Consider the following 18,904-nt stretch of genomic DNA (forward strand, 5'->3'; position numbering starts at 1 on the left):
TCAGTAGTTGTGTGGATGTGGTCAGTAGTTGTGGTCAGTCGTTGTGTAATTGTGGTTGTGTTGCAGGTTCTTTGGGCCCTACAGTATGGACGTGGTCACCAGCACAGCCTTCAGTGTGGACATTGACTCTCTGAACAACCCTTCAGACCCCTTCGTCTCCAACGTCAAGAAGATGCTCAAGTTTGACCTGTTCAACCCACTGTTCCTTCTAGTCTGTGAGACCACACACACACACACACACACACACACACACACACACACACACACAGAGGCAAAGTTGTACTTTGTAATCATATAAAGTGAAATACCTTTTTATGAAAGGTTTCTCTGTTCCAGTGTTGTTCCCCTTCACGGGTCCTATCTTGGAGAAGATGAAGTTTTCTTTCTTCCCGACTGCGGTGACGGACTTCTTTTACGCCTCGCTGGCTAAGATCAAATCTGGACGCGGCACTGGGAACACAACTGTAAATGTTTTATATTTGTATTTGTATTATAATATTCTGAATGTATATATTCAACAAAAATATAAACGCAACATGCAAAAATGTCAACGATTTACTGAGTTACAGTTCATATAAGGAAATCAGTCAATTGAAATAAATTAATTAGGCCCTAATCTATGGATTTCACATGACTGGGCAGGGGCGCAGCTATGGGTGGGCCTGGGAGGGCATAGGCCCACCCACTGGGGAGCCAGGCCCAGCCAATGAGAACGAGTTTTTCCCCACAAAAGGGCTTTATTACAGACAGAAATACTCCTCAGTTTCATCAGCTGTCCGGGTGGCTGGTCTCAGACGATCCCGCAGGTGGAGATCCTGGGCTTGTGTGGTTACATGTGGTCTGCGGTTGTAAGGCCAGTTGGACGTACTGTCAATGTCTCTAAAACAACGTTGGATGCGGTTTATGATAGAGAAATTAAAATTCAATTATCTGGCAACATCCCTGGTGGACATTCCTGCAGTCAGCATGCCAATTGCACGCTCCCTCAAAACTTGAGACATCTGTGGCATTGTGAGGTGTGACAAAACTGCAAAACTGCACATTTTAGAGTGGCCTTTTATTGTCCCCAGCACAAGGTGCACCTGTGTAATGATCATGCTGTTTAATCAGCTTATTGATATGCCACACATGTCATGTGGATGGATTATATTGGCAAAGGACAAATGCTCACTAACAGGGATGTAAACAATATTGTCAGCTTTTTGTGAGTATGGAACATTTCTGGGATCTTTTATTTCAGCTCATGAAACATGGGACCAACACTTCACATGTTGCATTTATATCTTTGTTTTGTATATATTATGTTTAGGAAACCTATGTCACTATTAGTAATGGGCACCAATAAGTCCATATCGATAGCAGTTGCATTATATTTTATTTGGTATACTTATTATATCGCAATGTAAAAACACTATTATTGGGACCCAAATATCTACATTCAGGACCAGGGGGAGAGTTGACAACATAGTGCACTACTTTCTCTAAGGACCAGGGGGAGAGTCGACAACATAGTGCACTACTTTCTCTAAGGACCAGGGGGAGAGTTGACAACATAGTGCACTACTTTCTCTAAGGACCAGGGGGAGAGTTGACAACATAGTGCACTACTTTCTCTAAGGACCAGGGGGAGAGTTGACAACATAGTGCACTACTTTCTCTGATGTTAGAAAATGATGGAGACCCCTGCAGTAGAATCTGTTTGTGTTTGTTGTGATTGGACCAGATCCAGTAGAATCTGTGTGTGTTGGCTGTGATTGGACCAGATCCAGTAGAATCTGGTTGTGTTGGTAGTGATTGGACCAGCTCCAGTAGAATCTGTTTGTGTTGGTTGTGATTGGACCAGTTCCAGTAGAATCTGTTTGTGTTGGCTGTGATTGGACCAGATCCAGTAGAATCTGTTTGTGTTGGCTGTGATTGGACCAGATGCAGTAGAATCTGTTTGTGTTGGTTGTGATTGGGCCAGATCCAGTAGAATCTGTTTGTGTTGGCTGTGATTGGACCAGATCCAGTAGAATATGTTTGTGTTGATTGTGATTGGATGGATTTTACATCATTTCTTTCTGCTTCCAGAGTCGGGTGGATTTCTTACAGCTGATGATCGACTCTCAGAAAGGCAGCGACACAAAGACAGGAGAGGAACAGACTAAAGGTACCTGCCAAACACACACATGTAAACTACTGTTACAAACACACACCTGGAAACTACTGTTACAAACACACACCTGGAAACTACTGCTACAAACACACACCTGGAAACTACTGTTACAAACACACACCTGTAAACTACTGTTACAAACACACACCTGTTAACTACTGTTACAAACACACACCTGTTAACTACTGTTACAAACACACACCTGTTAACTACTGTTACAAACACACACCTGTTAACTACTGTTACAAACACACACCTGGAAACTACTGTTACAAACACACACCTGTTAACTACTGCTACAAACACACACCTGTAAACTACTGTTACAAACACACAGCTGTAAAAAACTGTTACAAACACACACCTGTAAACTACTGTTACAAACACACACCTGGAAACTACTGTTACAAACACACACCTGTTAACTACTGTTACAAACACACACCTGTTAACTACTGTTACAAACACACACCTGTAAATTACTTTTACAAACACACACCTGTTAACTACTGTTACAAACACACACCTGTTAACTACTGTTACAAACACACACCTGTTAACTACTGTTACAAACACACACCTGTTAACTACTGTTACAAACACACACCTGTTAACTACTGTTACAAACACACACCTGTTAACTACTGTTACAAACACACACCTGTAAACTACTGTTACAAACACACACCTGTTAACTACTGTTACAAACACACACCTGTTAACTACTGTTACAAACACACACCTGTAAACTACTGTTACAAACACACACCTGTTAACTACTGTTACAAACACACACCTGTTAACTACTGTTACAAAAACACACACCTGTAAACTACTGTTACAAACACACACCTGTAAACTACTGTTACAAACACACCTGTAAACTACTGCTACAAACACACACCTGTAAACTACTGTTACAAACACACACCTGGAAACTACTGCTACAAACACACACCTGGAAACTACTGTTACAAACACACACCTGTAAACTACTGTTACAAACACACAGCTGTAAACTACTGCTAGAAACACACACCTGTAAACTACTGTTACAAACACACAGCTGTAAACTACTGCTAGAAACACACACCTGTAAACTACTGTTACAAACACACACCTGTAAACTACTGTTACAAACACACACCTGTTAACTACTGTTACAAACACACACCTGTTAACTACTGTTACAAACACACCTGTAAACTACTGTTACAAACACACACCTGTAAACTACTGCTACAAACACACACCTGGAAACTACTGCTACAAACACACACCTGGAAACTACTGTTACAAACACACACATGTTAACTACTGTTACAAACACACACCTGTAAACTACTGCTACAAACACACACCTGTTAACTACTGCTACAAACACACACCTGTTAACTACTGTTACAAACACACACCTGGAAACTACTGTTACAAACACACACATGTTAACTACTGCTACAAACACACACCTGTAAACTACTGTTACAAACACACACCTGTATACTACTGTTACAAACACACACCTGTAAACTACTTTTACAAACACACACCTGTAAACTACTGTTACAAACACACCTGTAAATTACCTTTACAAACACACACCTGTAAACTACTGTTACAAACACACACCTGTAAACTACTGTTACAAACACACACCTGTATACTACTGTTACAAACACACACCTGTAAACTACTGTTACAAACACACACCTCTATACTACTGTTACAAACACACAGCTGTAACACACTGTTACAAACACACACCTGTTAACTACTGTTACAAACACACACCTGTTAACTACTGTTACAAACACACACCTGTTAACTACTGTTACAAACACACACCTGTTAACTACTGTTACAAACACACACCTGTAAACTACTGCTACAAACACACACCTGTTAACTACTGTTACAAACACACACCTATAAACTACTGCTAGAAACACACACCTGTAAACTACTGCTACAAACACACACCTGTTAACTACTGTTACAAACACACACCTGTAAACTACTGTTACAAACACACACCTGTAAACTACTGTTACAAACACACACCTGTAAACTACTGTTACAAACACACACCTGTATACTACTGTTACAAACACACACCTGTAAACTACTGTTACAAACACACACCTGTATACTACTTTTACAAACACACAGCTGTAACACACTGTTACAAACACACACCTGGAAACTACTGTTACAAACACACACCTGTTAACTACTGTTACAAACACACACCTGTAAACTACTGTTACAAACACACACCTGTAAACAATTCTCTCTCTCTCTCTCTCTCTCTCTCTCTCTCTCTCTCTCTTTCTCTCCCCCTCTCTCTCTCTTCCCCCCTCTCTATCTCCCCCTTTCTATTTCTCTCTCTCTCCCCTCTCTCTTCCCCCTCTCTCTCTCTCTCTCTCTCTCTCTCTCTCTCTCTCTCTCTCTCTCTCTCTCTCTCTCTCTCTCTCTCTCTCTCTCTCTCTCTCTCTCTCTCTCTCTCTCTCTCTCTCTCTCTCTCCCCCTCCCCACAGGACTGACTGATCATGAGATCTTGTCTCAGGCCATGATCTTTATCTTTGCCGGCTACGAGACCAGCAGCAGTACTCTGAGTTTCCTGGCCTATAACATAGCTACCAACCCACATGTCATGACCAAACTGCAGGAGGAGATAGATACTGTGTTCCCCAACAAGGTAACCCCCACACCATGACCAAACTGCAGGAGGAAATAGATACTGTGTTCCCCAACAAGGTAACCCCCACACCATGACCAAACTGCAGGAGGAAATAGATACTGTGTTCCCCAACAAGGTAACCCCCACACCATGACCAAACTGCAGGAGAAGTTAGATACTGTGTTCCCCAACAAGGTAACCCCCACACCATGACCAAACTGCAGGAGGAGATAGATACTGTGTTCCCCAACAAGGTAACCCCCACACCATGACCAAACTGCAGGAGAAGTTAGATACTGTGTTCCCCAACAAGGTAACCCCCACAACATGACCAAACTGCAGGAGGAGATAGATACTGTGTTCCCCAACAAGGTAACCCCCACACCATGACCAAACTGCAGGAGGAGATAGATACTGTGTTCCCCAACAAGGTAACCCCCACACCATGACCAAACTGCAGGAGGATTTAGATACTGTGTTCCCCAACAAGGTAACCCCCACACCATGACCAAACTGCAGGAGGAGATAGATACTGTGTTCCCCAACAAGGTAACCCCCACACCATGACCAAACTGCAGGAGGAAATAGATACTGTGTTCCCCAACAAGGTAACCCCCACACCATGACCAAACTGCAGGAGGAGATAGATACTGTGTTCCCCATCAAAGTAACCCCGATGTCAGATGTGGTGAGGTACTGATGTAAACTACCGGTCAAAAGTTTTAGAACACCTACTCATTCAAGGGTTTTTCTTTATTTTTACAATTTTCTACATTGTAGAATAGTAGTGAAGACATCAAAACTATGAATTAACACATATGGAATCTTGTAGTAACCAAGAAAGTGTTAAACAAATCCAAATATATTTTATATTTGAGATTCTTCAAATAGCCACCCTTTGCCTTGATGACAGCTTTGCACACTCTTGGCATTCTCTCAACCAGCTTCATGAGGTAGTAACCTGGAATGCATTTCAATTAACAGGTGTGCCTTCTTAAAAGTTCATTTGTGGAATTTCTTTCCTTCTTAAGCCAATCAGTTGTGTTGTGACAAGATAGAGGGGTATACAGAAGATAGCCCTATTTGGTAAAAGACCAAGTCCCTATTATGGCAAGAACAGCTCAAATAAGCAAAAAGAAACTACAGTCCATCATTACTTTAAGACATGAAGGTCAGTCAATACGGAACATTTCAAGAACTTTGAAAAGTTTCTTCAAGTGCAGTCGCAAAAACCATCAAGCGCTATTTGAAATTCTTCAAATAGCCACACTTTGCCTTTATGGCAGCTTTGCACACTCTTGGCATTCTCTCAACCGGCGTCACCTGGAATGCTTTTCCAACAGTCTTGAAGGAGTTCCCACATATGCTGAGCACTTGTTGGCTGCTTTTCCTTCACTCTGCGGTATGACTCATCCCAAACCATCTCAATTTGGTTGAGGTCCGGGGATTGTGGAGGCCAGGTCATCTGATGCAGCACTCCATCACTCTCCTTCTTGGTCAAATAGCCCTTACACAGCCTGGAGGTGTGTTGGGTCATTGTCCTGTTGAAAAACAAATGATAGTCCCACCAAGCCCAAAACAGATGGGATGGCGTATCGCTGCAGAATGCTGCGGTAGCCATGCTGGTTATGTGTTCCTTGAATTCTAAATAAATCACAGACAGTGTCAACAGCAAAGCACCATCACACCTCCTCCTCCATGCTTTATGGTGGGAAATACACATCGCGTCTCACAAAGAGACGCCGTTTGGATCCAAAAATCTCAAATTTGGACTCGAGACCAAAGGACAAATTTACACCGGTCTAATGTCCATTGCTCGTGTTTCTTGGCCCAAGCAAGTCTCTTCTTCTTATTGGTGTCCTTTAGTAGTGGTTTCTTTGCAGCAATTCGACCATGAAGGCCTGATTTACACAGTCTCCTCTGAACAGTTGATGTTGAGATGTGTCTGTTACTTGAAATCTGTGAGGCATTTATTTAGGTTGCAATTTCTGAGGCTAGTAACTCTAATGAACTTATCCTCTGCAGCAGAGGTAACTCTGGGTCTTCCATTCCTGTGGCGGTCCTCATGAGAGCCAGTTTCATCATAGCGCTTGATGGGTTTCTGCAACTGCACTTGAAGAAACTTTCAAAGTTCTTGAAATGTTCCGTATTGACTGACCTTCATGTCTTAAAGTAATGATGGACTGTAGTTTCTTTTTGCTTATTTGAGCTGTTCTTGCCATAATAGGGACTTGGTCTTTTACCAAATAGGGCTATCTTCTGTATACCCCCCTATCTTGTCACAACACAACTGATTGGCTTAAGAAGGAAAGAAATTCCACAAATGAACTTTTAAGAAGGCACACCTGTTAATTGAAATGCATTCCAGGTGACTACCACATGAAGATGAATGAGAGAATGCCAAGACTGTGCAGTGCTGTCATCAAGACAAAGGGTGGCTATTTGAAGAATCTCAAATATAAAATATATTTGGATTTGTTTAACACTTTTTTGGTTACTACATGATTCCATATGTGTTATTTCATAGTTTTGATGTCTTCACTATTATTCTACAATGTAGAAAATAGTAAAAATAAAGAAACACCCTTGAATGAGTAGGTGTTCTAAAACTTTTGACCGGTACTGTATGTGTAACCCCGGTGCCAGATGTGGTGAGGTACTGACGTGTGTGTAACCCCGGTGCCAGATGTGGTGAGGTACTGATGTATGTGTAACCCCGGTGCCAGATGTGGTGAGGTACTGACGTGTGTGTAACCCCGGTGCCAGATGTGTTGAGGTACTGACGTGTGTGTAACCCCGGTGCCAGATGTGTTGAGGTACTGATGTGTTTGTAACCCCGGTGCCAGATGTGTTGAGGTACTGATGTGTGTGTAACCCCGGTGTCAGATGTGTTGAGGTACTGATGTGTGTGTAACCCCGGTGCCAGATGTGGTAAGGTACTGATGTATGTGTAACCCCGGTTCAGGCTCCTATCCAGTACGAAGCTCTGATGCAGATGGACTATCTGGACAGTGTGTTGAACGAGTCTCTGAGACTGTATCCCATCGCCGCCCGACTGGAGAGGGTCGCCAAGAAGACGGTGGAGATCAACGGCATCGTCATCCCCAAAGACTGCGTTATCCTGGTTCCCACATGGACACTCCACCGCGACCCAGAGATCTGGTCCGACCCTGAGGAGTTCAAACCAGAGAGGTACTGGACCACACTGTAACCACAGCACAACCACAGCACAACCACAATACAACCACAGCACTACCACAATTCAACAATAACACAACCACAGCACAACCACAATTCAACCATATCACAACCACAGCACAACCACAGCACAAGCACTACTTTACCACAACACAAGGATAAACACACTGCTGCAATGTAACCACAACTACAGTGCATCATTATACTGCAATGCAATGTGTTTTGTCTGAACCACAACCAGAAATCAACTACAATACAATGTGTAATGTGACTGAATCACAACCACAAATCAACTACAATACAATGTGTAATGTGACTGAACCACAACCACAAATCAATTACAATACAATGTGTAATGTGACTGAACCACAACCACAAATCAACTACAATACAATGTGTAATGTGTCTGAGCCACAACCACAAATCAACTACAATACAATGTGTAATGTGACTGAACCACAACCACAAATCAACTACAATACAATGTGTAATGTGGCTGAACCACAACCACAAATCAACTACAATACAATGTGTAATGTGACTGAACCACAACCACAAATCAACTACAATACAATGTGACTGAACCACAACCACAAATCAACTACAATACAATGTGTAATGTGACTGAACCACAACCACAAATCAACTACAATGTAATGCGACAGAAACACAACCACAAATCAACTACAATACAATGTGTAATGTGACTGAACCACAACCACAAATCAACTACAATACAATGTGTAATGTGTTTGAACCACAACCACAAATCAACTACAATGTAATGTGACAGAAATACAACCACAAATCAACTACAATACAATGTGTAATGTGACTGAACAACAACCACAAATCAACTACAAAACAATGTGTAATGTGACTGAACCACAACCACAAATCAACTACAATACAATGTGTAATGTGACTGAACCACAACCACAAATCAACTACAATACCATGTGTAATGTGACTGAACCACAACCACAAATCAACTACAATACAATGTGTAATGTGTTTGAACCACAACCACAAATCAACTACAATATAATGTGTAATGTGACTGAACCACAACCACAAATCAACTACAATACAATGTGTAATGTGACTGAACCACAACCACAAATCAACTACAATACAATGTGACTGAACCACAACCACAAATCAACTACAATATAATGTGTAATGTGTCTGAACCACAACCACAAATCAACTACAATACAATGTGACTGAACCACAACCACAAATCAACTACAATATAATGTGTAATGTGTCTGAACCACAACCACAAATCAACTACAATATAATGTGTAATGTGTCTGAACCACAACCACAAATCAACTACAATACAATGTGTCTGAACCACAACCACAAATCAACTACAATACAATGTGACTGAACCACAACCACAAATCAACTACAATACAATGTGTAATGTGTCTGAACCACAACCACAAATCAACTACAATACAATGTGACTGAACCACAACCACAAATCAACTACAATATAATGTGTAATGTGTCTGAACCACAACCACAAATCAACTACAATACAATGTGTAATGTGTCTGAACCACAACCACAAATCAACTACAATACAATGTGACTGAACCACAACCACAAATCAACTACAATCCAATGTGTAATTTGACTGAACCACAACCACAAATCAACTACAATACAATGTGTAATGTGTTTGAACCACAACCACAAATCAACTACAATGTAATGTGACAGAAATACAACCACAAATCAACTACAATACAATGTGTAATGTGACTGAACCACAACCACAAATCAACTACAATACAATGTGTAATGTGACTGAACCACAACCACAAATCAACTACAATACAATGTGTAATGTGTTTGAACCACAACCACAAATCAACTACAATGTAATGTGACTGAAATACAACCACAAATCAACTACAATACAATGTGTAATGTGACTGAACCACAACCACAAATCAACTACAATACAATGTGTAATGTGACTGAACCACAACCACAAATCAACTACAATATAATGTGTAATGTGACTGAACCACAACCACAAATCAACTACAATGTAATGTGACTGAACCACCACCACAAATCAACTACAATACAATGTGTAATGTGACTGAACCACAACCACAAATCAACTACAATACAATGTGTAATGTGACTGAACCACAACCACAAATCAACTACAATACAATGTGTAATGTGACTGAACCACAACCACAAATCAACTACAATACAATGTGACTGAACCACAACCACAAATCAACTACAATACAATGTGTAATGTGACTGAACCACAACCACAAATCAACTACAATGTAATGCGACAGAAACACAACCACAAATCAACTACAATACAATGTGTAATATGACTGAACCACAACCACAAATCAACTACAATACAATGTGTAATGTGTTTGAACCACAACCACAAATCAACTACAATGTAATGTGACAGAAATACAACCACAAATCAACTACAATACAATGTGTAATGTGACTGAACCACAACCACAAATCAACTACAATACAATGTGTAATGTGACTGAACCACAACCACAAATCAACTACAATACAATGTGTAATGTGACTGAACCACAACCACAAATCAACTACAATACAATGTGACTGAACCACAACCACAAATCAACTACAATACAATGTGTAATGTGACTGAACCACAACCACAAATCAACTACAATGTAATGCGACAGAAACACAACCACAAATCAACTACAATACAATGTGTAATGTGACTGAACCACAACCACAAATCAACTACAATACAATGTGTAATGTGTTTGAACCACAACCACAAATCAACTACAATGTAATGTGACAGAAATACAACCACAAATCAACTACAATACAATGTGTAATGTGACTGAACCACAACCACAAATCAACTACAAAACAATGTGTAATGTGACTGAACCACAACCACAAATCAACTACAATACAATGTGTAATGTGACTGAACCACAACCACAAATCAACTACAATACAATGTGTAATGTGACTGAACCACAACCACAAATCAACTACAATACAATGTGTAATTTGACTGAACCACAACCACAAATCAACTACAATACAATGTGTAATGCGACAGAACCACAACCACAAATCAACTACAATACAATGTGTAATATGTCTGAACCACAACCACAAATCAACTACAATACAATGTGTAATGTGACTGAACCACAAATCAACTACAATACAATGTGTAATGTGACTGAACCACAACCACAAATCAACTACAATACAATGTGTAATGTGTTTGAACCACAACCACAAATCAACTACAATGTAATGTGACTGAAATACAACCACAAATCAACTACAATACAATGTGTAATGTGACTGAACCACAACCACAAATCAACTACTATACAATGTGTAATGTGACTGAACCACAACCACAAATCAACTACAATATAATGTGTAATGTGACTGAACCACAACCACAAATCAACTACAATATAATGTGTAATGTGACTGAACCACAACCACAAATCAACTACAATGTAATGTGACTGAACCACAACCACAAATCAACTACAATATAATGTGTAATGTGACTGAACCACAACCACAAATCAACTACAATATAATGTGTAATGTGACTGAACCACAACCACAAATCAACTACAATACAATGTGACTGAACCACAACCACAAATCAACTACAATATAATGTGTAATGTGTCTGAACCACAACCACAAATCAACTACAATACAATGTGTCTGAACCACAACCACAAATCAACTCCAATCCAATGTGTAATGTGACTGAACCACAACCACAAATCAACTCCAATCCAATGTGTAATGTGTCTTAACCACAACCACAAATCAACTACAATACAATGTGTCTGAACCACAACCACAAATCAACTCCAATCCAATGTGTAATGTGACTGAACCACAACCACAAATCAACTCCAATCCAATGTGTAATGTGACTGAACCACAACCACAAATCAACTCCAATCCAATGTGTAATGTGACTGAACCACAACCACAAATCAACTACAATCCAATGTGTAATGTGACTGAACCACAACCCCAAATCAACTCCAATCCAATGTGTAATGTGACTGAACCACAACCCCAAATCAACTCCAATCCAATGTGTAATGTGTCTGCCCTCTCCCTGTCCAGGTTCAGTAAGGAGAACAAGGAGTCTATTGACCCGTACACGTACATGCCGTTCGGGGCGGGGCCCAGGAACTGTATCGGGATGCGTTTCGCCCTGATCATGATCAAACTGGCCATGGTCGAGATCCTCCAGAGTTTCACATTCTCCGTCTGCGACGAGACCGAGGTGAGACGCTCACCTGAGCAGACGGAATATGACATCATCAAATATCAGTATCATTCATAGAGTTGGATAGAGGCTGTAACTTGCCGCAGCACTTGTTTTAACATGGAGCTGATTTAACTTGGTTAACTTGGTAGCGGCAGATAGCTTAGTGGTTAAGAGCGTTGTGCCAGTAACCGAAAGGTCGCTGGTTCTAATTTCCGAGCCGACTAGGTGAAAAATCTGTTGATGTGCCCTTGAGCAAGGCACTTAACGTAATTGCTCATGTAAGTCACTCTGGATAAGAGCGTCTGCTAAATGACTAAAATGTAAAAATGTTAGCATCTGTTTTAACATAGACCTGTTTTAGCATGGTCACCACCTGTTTTAACATGGACCTGTTTTAGCATGGTCACCACCTGTTTTAACATGTTCACCACCTGTTTTAGCATGGTCACCTCTTGTTTTAACATGGTCACCACCTATTTTAACATGGTCACGACCTGTTTAACATGGTCACCACCTGTTTTAACATGGACCTGTTTTAACATGGACCTGTTTTAACATGGCCACCACCTGTTTTAACATGGCCACCACCTGTTTTAACATGGTCACTGCCTGTTTTAACATGGTCACCACCTGTTTAACATGGTCACCACCTGTTTTAACATTGACCTGTTTTAACATGGTCACCGCCTGTTTTAACATGGTCACCACCTGTTTTTAACATGGTCACCACCTGTTTTAACATGGACCTGTTTTAACATGGTCACCACCTGTTTTAACATGGACCTGTTTTAACATGGTCACCACCTGTTTTAACATGGTCACCGCCTGTTTTAACATGGTCACCACCTGTTTTAACATGGTCACCGCCTGTTTTAACATGGTCACCACCTGTTTTAACATGGTCACCACCTGTTTTAACATGGTCACCACCTGTTATAACATGGTCACCACCTGTTTTAACATGGTCACCACCTGTTTTAACATGGACCTGTTTTAACATGGTCACCACCTGTTTTAACATGGACCTGTTTTAACATGGTCACCGCCTGTTTTAACATGGTCACCGCTTGTTTTAACATGGTCACCGCCTGTTTAACATGGTCACCACCTGTTTTAACATTGACCTGTTTTAACATGGTCACCGCCTGTTTTAACATGGTCACCACCTGTTTTAACATGGTCACCACCTGTTTTAACATGGTCACCGCCTGTTTTAACATGGTCACCACCTGTTTTAACATGGTCACCACCTGTTTTAACATGGTCACCACCTGTTTTAACATGGTCACCACCTGTTTTAACATGGACCTGTTTTAACATGGTCACCACCTGTTTTAACATGGACCTGTTTTAACATGGTCACCGCCTGTTTTAACATGGTCACCGCCTGTTTTAACATGGTCACCACCTGTTTAACATGGTCACCACCTGTTTTAACATTGACCTGTTTTAACATGGTCACCGCCTGTTTTAACATGGTCACCACCTGTTTTAACATGGTCACCACCTGTTTTAACATGGTCACCACCTGTTTTAACATGGACCTTTTTTAACATGGTCACCACCTGTTTTAACATGGACCTGTTTTAACATGGTCACCACCTGTTTTAACATGGACCTGTTTTAACATGGTCACCACCTGTTTTAACATGGTCACCGCCTGTTTTAACATGGTCACCACCTGTTTTAACATGGTCACCGCCTGTTTTAACATGGTCACCACCTGTTTTAACATGGTCACCACCTGTTTTAACATGGCACCACCTGTTTTAACATGGTCACCACCTGTTTTAACATGGTCACCACCTGTTTTAACATGGACCTGTTTTAACATGGTCACCACCTGTTTTAACATGGACCTGTTTTAACATGGTCACCGCCTGTTTTAACATGGTCACCGCCTGTTTTAACATGGTCACCGCCTGTTTAACATGGTCACCACCTGTTTTAACATGGTCACCACCTGTTTTAACATGGACCTGTTTTAGCATGGTCACCAGCTGTTTTAACATGGTCACCACCTGTTTTCACATGGTCAGGGGAATCAGGTCCTAGATCAGTGGTTAGATTAGTACCTAATGGTTCCTGTTAGTACTGGGGGCTCTGGGATCTAATCCTAGAATTGTGGTTAATGCTGGGGAGGGTTATGTAACAGGAGTTATCAGACGTCCAAAGATCACCCCAACACACACAACGCCCACACACACACACACATAAACAGTAGTGTCCAACCAGTGAGTTGGAGATCATGGACACATAATTATAAGATCATGTAAATAACAATAATATATATCCCTTTAGCAGGATGCTTTTATCCAAAGTGACATATAGTCATGCATACATTTTAGGTATGGGTGGTCCCCGTTAACCTGGCGTTACAAGGCCCATGCTCTACCAGGATCTCTAGTGGCAGAGATAGCACTGCAATGCAGTGCCTTAGACAACTGCGCCACTCGGGAGACACAATCATGTTTTCAACACAACACACACAGCGCACACGCCCACACACACGCCCACAGACACGCCCACAGCAGTGTCCAACCAGCGAGTTGGAGATCATTTTACTTATAGGTGGTCCCCGTTAACCCGGCGTTACAAGGCCCATGCTCTACCAACTGAGCTACAAAGGACCACAGTATTAAACCTTGTCCTGGACTAAAACACACTTCCAATGGACATTATCCCATAATGCAAGTTGTTGAATCCAGGGCCGTATTCACAAAGCGTCTCATAGTTGGAGATTGGCATCCAGGGTTAAATAATTTATTACGTTTCTTTGGACAGGGACAAGGTGAAACAAAAGTCTCAGAAGTGAGAAGTTGCACCAGATTTAGCTAACAGCTCATTTACATCTGCAGTCCCCTGAAATAAATAGATATATGCTATGTTCTGTCACGTCATGTTATTCTCTATAGATCCCATTGGAGATGGACAACCAGGGTTATATTCTGTTCTGTTATTCTCTATAGATCCTGTTGGATATGGACAACCAGGGTTATGTTCTGTTCTGTTATTCTCTATAGATCCTGTTGGAGATGGACAACCAGGGTTATGTTCTGTTCTGTTCTGTTATTCTCTATAGATCATGTTGGAGATGGACAACCAGGGTTACGTTCTGTTCTGTTATTCTCTATAGATCCTGTTGGAGATGGACAACCAGGGTTATAGTCTGTTCTGTTATTCTCTATAGATCCTGTTGGAGATGGACAACCAGGGTTACGTTCTGTTCTGTTATTCTCTATAGATCCTGTTGGAGATGGACAACCAGGGTTATATTCTGTTCTGTTATTCTATATAGATCCTGTTGGAGATGGACAACCAGGGTTATGTTCTGTTATTCTCTATAGATCCTGTTGGAGATGGACAACCAGGTTCTGTTCTGTTATTCTCTATAGATCCTGTTGGAGATGGATAACCAGGGTTATGTTCTGTTCTGTTCTGTTATTCTCTATAGATCCTGTTGGAGATGGACAACCAGGTTCTGTTCTGTTATTCTCTATATATCCTGTTGGAGATGGACAACCAGGGTTATGTTCTGTTCTGTTCTGTTATTCTCTATAGATCCCTTTGGAGATGGATATCCAGGGTCTGCTGATGCCCAAAAGACCAATCAAACTGAGGCTGGAGCCCCGTAGCAACACCCCTAACAACACCACCTCCACCTCTCTCAAGAGTCCAAACACATGACCAAATGCAGGAGTACCCTACCCAACCCAACCCTACCATCTATCTATCGATCTATCTGTCTAACATATGAGTCTATCTATCTATCTAACATATGAGTATATCTATCACTCTATCTATCTATCTACAGTTGAAGTTGGAAGTTTACATACACCTTAGCCAAATACATTTAAACTCAGTTTTTCACAATTCCTGAAATGTAATCCTAGTAACAAATGCCCTGTCTTAGGTCAGTTAGGATCACTACATTATTTTAAGAATGTGAAATGTCAGATTGTTATTTTTTTATTTTATTTTATTTTATTTTACCTTTATTTAACTAGGCAAGTCAGTTAAGAACAAATTCTTACTTACAATGACGGCCTACACCGGCCAAAGCCGGACGAAGCTGGGCCAATTGTGCGCCGCCCTATGGGACTCCCAATCACGGCCGGTTGTGATACAGCCTGGAATCGAACCAGGGGGTCTGTAGTGACAGGTCAAGCACTGAGATGCAGTGCCTTAGACCGCTGCACCACTCGGGAGAATGATTTATTTCAGCTTTTATTTCTTTCATCACATTCCCAGTGAGACAGAAGTTTACATACACTCAATTAGTATTTGGTAGCATTGCCTTTAAATTGTTTAACTTGGGTCAAACGTTTCAGGTAGCCTTCCACAAGCTTCCCACAATAAGTTGGGTTTTGGCCCATTCCTCCTGACAGAGCAGGTGTAACTGAGCCAGGTTTGTAGGCCTCCTTGCTCGCACACGCCTTTTCAGTTCTGCCCACACATTTTCTATAGGATTGAGGTCAGGGCTTTGTGATGGCCACTCTAATTCCTTGACTTTGTTGTCCTTAAGCCATTTTGCCACAACTTTGGAAGTATGCGTGGGGTCAATGTCCATTTGGAAGACCCATTTTCGACGAAGCTTTAACTTCCTGGCTGATGTCTTGAGATGTTGCTTCAATATATCCACATACTTTTCCTTCCTCATGATACCATCTATTTTGTGAAGTGCACCACAAAAGTATATAACTTTCTATCTCTCTCTCTCTCGCTCTCTCTTTCTCTCTCTCTTTCTCTCTCTCTCTCTCTCTCTCTCTCTCTCTCTCTCTTTCTCTCTCTCTTTCTCTCTCTCTCTCTCTCTCTCTCTCTCTCTCTCTCTCTCTCTCTCTCTCTCTCTCTCTCTCTCTCTCTCTCTCTCTCTCTCTCTCTCTCTCTCTCTCTCTCTCTCTCTCTCTGAATATTCAGACCTTACCCTGCTATAGGCTAATGAATATTCAGGCTGGGATTCAATAGGCTACTGAATATAATATGACAATAAGACTGCATTCATGATAAATGTTGCATATGTTGGCTCAACCGGAAATTACCTTTAAATGGCACATAGCTGACAAAGAGCTGGGATTGAATCCTGGTCTCAGTTTGAGTAGGGCTCAGAAACACATTTTCACCAGATAAAAGAAAGATAGTAATACTATGGATGCATTAGGGGTACATGTCTTGTTAAATTCAGACACCAGGGGTATTCAATCCATGGCAGATGTCATGTGTGGATCCTGCACACTACTGGCTGGAGGCTAGGATTCTCCTAGAATTTAGAACTCTAACTGGTGTTCTCTAGAACTCTACTCTCATTTTGTTCCTCTGGGTGTTCTGCTGTGCAATCTTTCCAAAATAGAATCTTTACCGTCTGTTGAAATGATCGCTGCAGCTGCTTTGTTTTAAACTTTAATAATCACAAATCAATAAAAATCATTCCACTAAAGAACAAGGTCGTCTGTGTATTTATTAACCTTCATAAATCAAAACATAAGACACAAACACATAATCATGAGCACAATCAATATATATATTGGTTGATTGATGTTATTTATCAAGAAATATTTCTAATTTCACTCAGCTAGGCCTAATTGTAGTGTTTTGACTTGGTCATCCACACATTTTCTTTTCCGAACCCAATACTGCCGCCGTGTGGCCGTTGGATGTAAATACACAGCCTTGGTAGCTCGCCTGGTCCCATTACAAACTACTGATCCACTCTCCACACTTTCCAGCTCTCTTGTACTTCCCGCATTTATAAACACAGTGCAGAGAATCTCTGGTCATGAAGTTCACCTCCTTCACACAGAGAAAAGTTCACCTTCATTTCGCAATACAAAACAAACAGTCGGGGATAGCAGCGACCAAACAAGTGATCAGATCAATTTTTTTAAAATTCTCAATTACGCCGAGAACCAATGCCATATGTCAAGCACTTGTTGTCGGTTCCTGGAACCGAGTATTAACCCTCTCCCTTACAAGGGCATACTCTGTTTAGTGTTTACCTTTAGGAAATAAAAAATTATGAAAAAAATCTAATTTTGAATCTGAAGATATTTTAGCTTATAATTAGTTGGAATCACATCTTAGATGATGCTTCCCTTTTTCACTACCGACAACCCTTCACGTTGCAGGGCCCTTTGTGTGTGAGAGTCGAGAGTGTGTTTTTATTTAGTTTTTTTTAGCTAAATTAGCAAGATACGAGCAAGCTAACTAGCTAGCTAACTGTTAGCTAAAGTGAACCCCATTGCAATCATGACATGAGTATGTGGACACCCGCTCGTCGAACAAACATCTCACTCCAAAATCATGTTCATTACAGTTTTTCTCCATTGGTTTGGCTCATTTCTTGAAACAGAAATTACATTCTCAAAACTCTAAGATCATTTGGCAAAACAGTCTTACAGTTCAGCACAACACTATAGCTCACTTGCAAAAGCTCATATCTCTCCTAAAACTGTTCACTCATGCTTCAAAACTAAATTCCTTTTCCATATAAGGAGTCAGTGCCACGAAAATGGCAAAGATCCTTCTCAATTGCTTTGGCTCATTTCTTGAAACA

At 40.9% G+C, this 18,904-nt stretch overlaps 1 protein-coding gene across 1 annotated transcript in view; it reads left to right on the forward strand.

The window, feature by feature from the left end:
• The window catches only part of LOC311119460 (cytochrome P450 3A27-like), a 41,994-nt gene extending 24,200 nt beyond the window's left edge, over nt 1-17,794 (forward strand). Inside the window, exons 7-13 of the mRNA XM_084194148.1 lie at nt 67-215; nt 337-464; nt 2,071-2,149; nt 4,693-4,853; nt 7,801-8,027; nt 12,207-12,369; nt 15,916-17,794. Coding sequence (XP_084050274.1) covers nt 67-215; nt 337-464; nt 2,071-2,149; nt 4,693-4,853; nt 7,801-8,027; nt 12,207-12,369; nt 15,916-16,041 — 1,033 coding nt within the window. The 3' untranslated portion in view covers nt 16,042-17,794. The remainder of the gene's footprint in view (nt 1-66; nt 216-336; nt 465-2,070; nt 2,150-4,692; nt 4,854-7,800; nt 8,028-12,206; nt 12,370-15,915) is intronic.
• The last annotated feature ends 1,110 nt before the right edge of the window (nt 17,795-18,904 follow it).

Source organism: Coregonus lavaretus (assembly GCF_964263955.1).
Source record: "Coregonus lavaretus genome assembly, contig: HAP1_SCAFFOLD_4216, whole genome shotgun sequence".
NCBI lineage: Eukaryota > Metazoa > Chordata > Actinopteri > Salmoniformes > Salmonidae > Coregonus > Coregonus lavaretus.